General features: G+C 37.8%; 1 protein-coding gene across 2 annotated transcripts in view; it reads right to left on the reverse strand.

Annotated features, from left to right (window-relative positions):
• LOC113818444 (potassium channel subfamily K member 16) overlaps positions 1-2,500 on the reverse strand; it is a 59,433-nt gene that overhangs the window by 13,655 nt on the left and 43,278 nt on the right. For both annotated transcript variants that reach the window (XM_027370614.2, XM_027370615.2), the window contains exon 3: positions 1,151-1,276. In XM_027370614.2, the coding sequence (XP_027226415.1) occupies positions 1,151-1,276 (126 nt within the window). The remainder of the gene's footprint in view (positions 1-1,150; positions 1,277-2,500) is intronic.

Raw genomic sequence — 2,500 nt, forward strand, 5'->3', positions numbered from 1 at the left:
ACCACGCGAGGCCTTTGAATCCGATGCCACAAAAAATGCGGAGGAGAAAGGAAATGGATAAAGACGGGGGCAAAAAAACGTATCCGATTGAGAGACACGCGTGCCGCTTACTGTATACGTGAGCATAAAAACTGTTATATTTCTTAGCATCTTTCTCGATCTCTTTTTTGTGATTCTCTCTCTCTCTCTTTCTCTTTCTGTGGATTACAAGTTTACTCATCATTATAATGTATTAGGAAAGAGAAAGTGGTATCAAAATGTTTTTAATTTATTATAAGAAGAAATCTACTGTACAGTAGCCCAACTTACCCTTTATGAATGCTTGAAAAGGAATAAAGACGATTAGAAATATAAAGACAGATAATTATACGCTAGAGTAGAATTTCAAAACCATCTTACTGTTTACTAAACAATGCTTGATCATAATCAGCACAGGCAAAAGGAGTTTAGAGAATGTAAAAAAAAAAAATCCGATTGTTTCCAAACTTTAAAATAAACTGATTACTACTGAAAAGTTCAGAGTTCAGAGCATATGTAACTTTTAATAACAGCGAACTTTAGTGATATCAGTATCTTAGGAATACTAAATGATTTCTTGTCCTTTTATCCCGTCGTCTTAGCTCCCACAACATCAAAATCCTTGGTTATCCATGGCTAAACCCTCTCACACCCTTAACATGAGGTGATCTACGCCTTCTACATCACCCTTATCAGGGAGATAAAGAACTTCCCCGTCTATATCATAACTAACTTTCACACCAACAATAAACTCTTGAAAATCTGTCTACCTTTGCCTCTTTGCATAGTGTATATGTTAGTTCTAAAGATTACTCTCACACTATATTTTTGTACTTGTGGCACAACCCTGTGATCATACCCTTACGATTGTAAAGTTAACATCATTATACATTTCCTTTACTATATATATGTGTGCGTGTACGTGCGTGTGTATGTGTTTTTTTCTCTTTTTTCTTTTTCTCTTTTCTTTCTTATCATTAAAGCCTTCCGATTTAGGCCTTCTAAAAAAAAAAAAAAAAAAAAAAAAAAAAATCCCACGATGTACCGTTTCTTTCCCCAATCATGATAAACGAACAAAGAAATCAATAATAAACGCCGCCTTCTCCTTGGCCTCCTTCCAAGACCCACTTACCGATCGTAGTAATGACGGTCATGGAAAAGTAGAGAGATTCAATAAAGGACATCATGTATTTCACGTCCACCTGGTGCAGGTGTGGACACAGGTGTTCCGCCTCTTCCACCGCATCTGGTTGGGATCCTGAAAGTGGAGAGGAAGTCAGTCAAGATGCAAGGCTTATCATTATCTTTCAGCAGCAGGAGAGAGAGAGAGAGAGAGAGAGAGAGAGAGAGAGAGAGAGAGAGAGAGAGAGAGAGAGAGAGAGAGAGAGAGAGAGAGAGAGAGAGAGAGAGAGAGAGAGAGAGAGAGAGAGGGCGTTTAAACGAGAGAGGAAGAGATAGATAGATAGACATAGATAGACAGATAGATAGATAGTTCGATGAGAGAGAGAGAGATGGATAGAGAGAGAGAGGACGCTTAAACGAGTGAGAGCGGAAAAGAAACAAAAATTAAGAAATATAGTTGCAGCTTGTAAGATGTAAACAAACATCGCTTTCAAAAGAGGGCTACATCACTAGCAACGCAAATAACGACTTGTGGAAAAAATTGTCACATCCAAATAAATGAGAAGGTAAACATAATTACATAACACAAACAGACATACAAGCATACACGCGCGCGCACATACACACACGCACATGAACATACACACATAGTTCGCCTTTCTTTTACTCTCTATTTCTTCCTTTTTAATGATTGACAGGAGCTTGTAAAAACATGATTATGTATGGGTTCAAAAAGTAAATGTAACACGACTATTTGCCTGAAAAAAACATTATGGTTTCAACGCTGTCAGGCGAAAGAAATCGAGTTGAATATTCCACAGGAGGGTTTATTAAGCCTTATGCTATTCAATGTTGAACAGAATAGCTTCAGATGACAATTGCACAGCTTACAGAGACAGAGAGACTAGTTATCAAAGAAGAAAATAACAAACCAGTGGAGAACGTGTAAGCCATTCAGTTCAGCATCTGCAACATATGGCAATTCTATAACCTATGAAAGGAGGCTCCGACAGCCTAGCTTGGAACCTCATAGAATGAAGTTAAGTGGATGCGAATAATCCTCGGCCGTTAAATAATAAAAATGAGAACAGAGGTAAGGTTGTAGAATATTGTTCAGAGAGTGAGAAAAATCACTTTTATAGCAGGAAACAGCCCAGTAAGGCAGGGAACTAAAAAGAAATTAGTGGTAAGTATGGACAGCGGTTTTAACAACAACAAGGCTTTTTATGGGCAGGCAAGAGAGAATCTACAAAGGAACTTAGAGATAGTATCGAGCATCATGGTTTTAAGGGTTGTTGTTATTCTCATCAGCCATTTAAAATGCTGCCTTGGCATGATCAGGAGATTAATACTGATTTAG

The sequence above is a fragment of the Penaeus vannamei genome, chromosome 21, assembly GCF_042767895.1.
Source record: "Penaeus vannamei isolate JL-2024 chromosome 21, ASM4276789v1, whole genome shotgun sequence".
NCBI classification, from domain to species: Eukaryota; Metazoa; Arthropoda; class Malacostraca; order Decapoda; family Penaeidae; genus Penaeus; species Penaeus vannamei.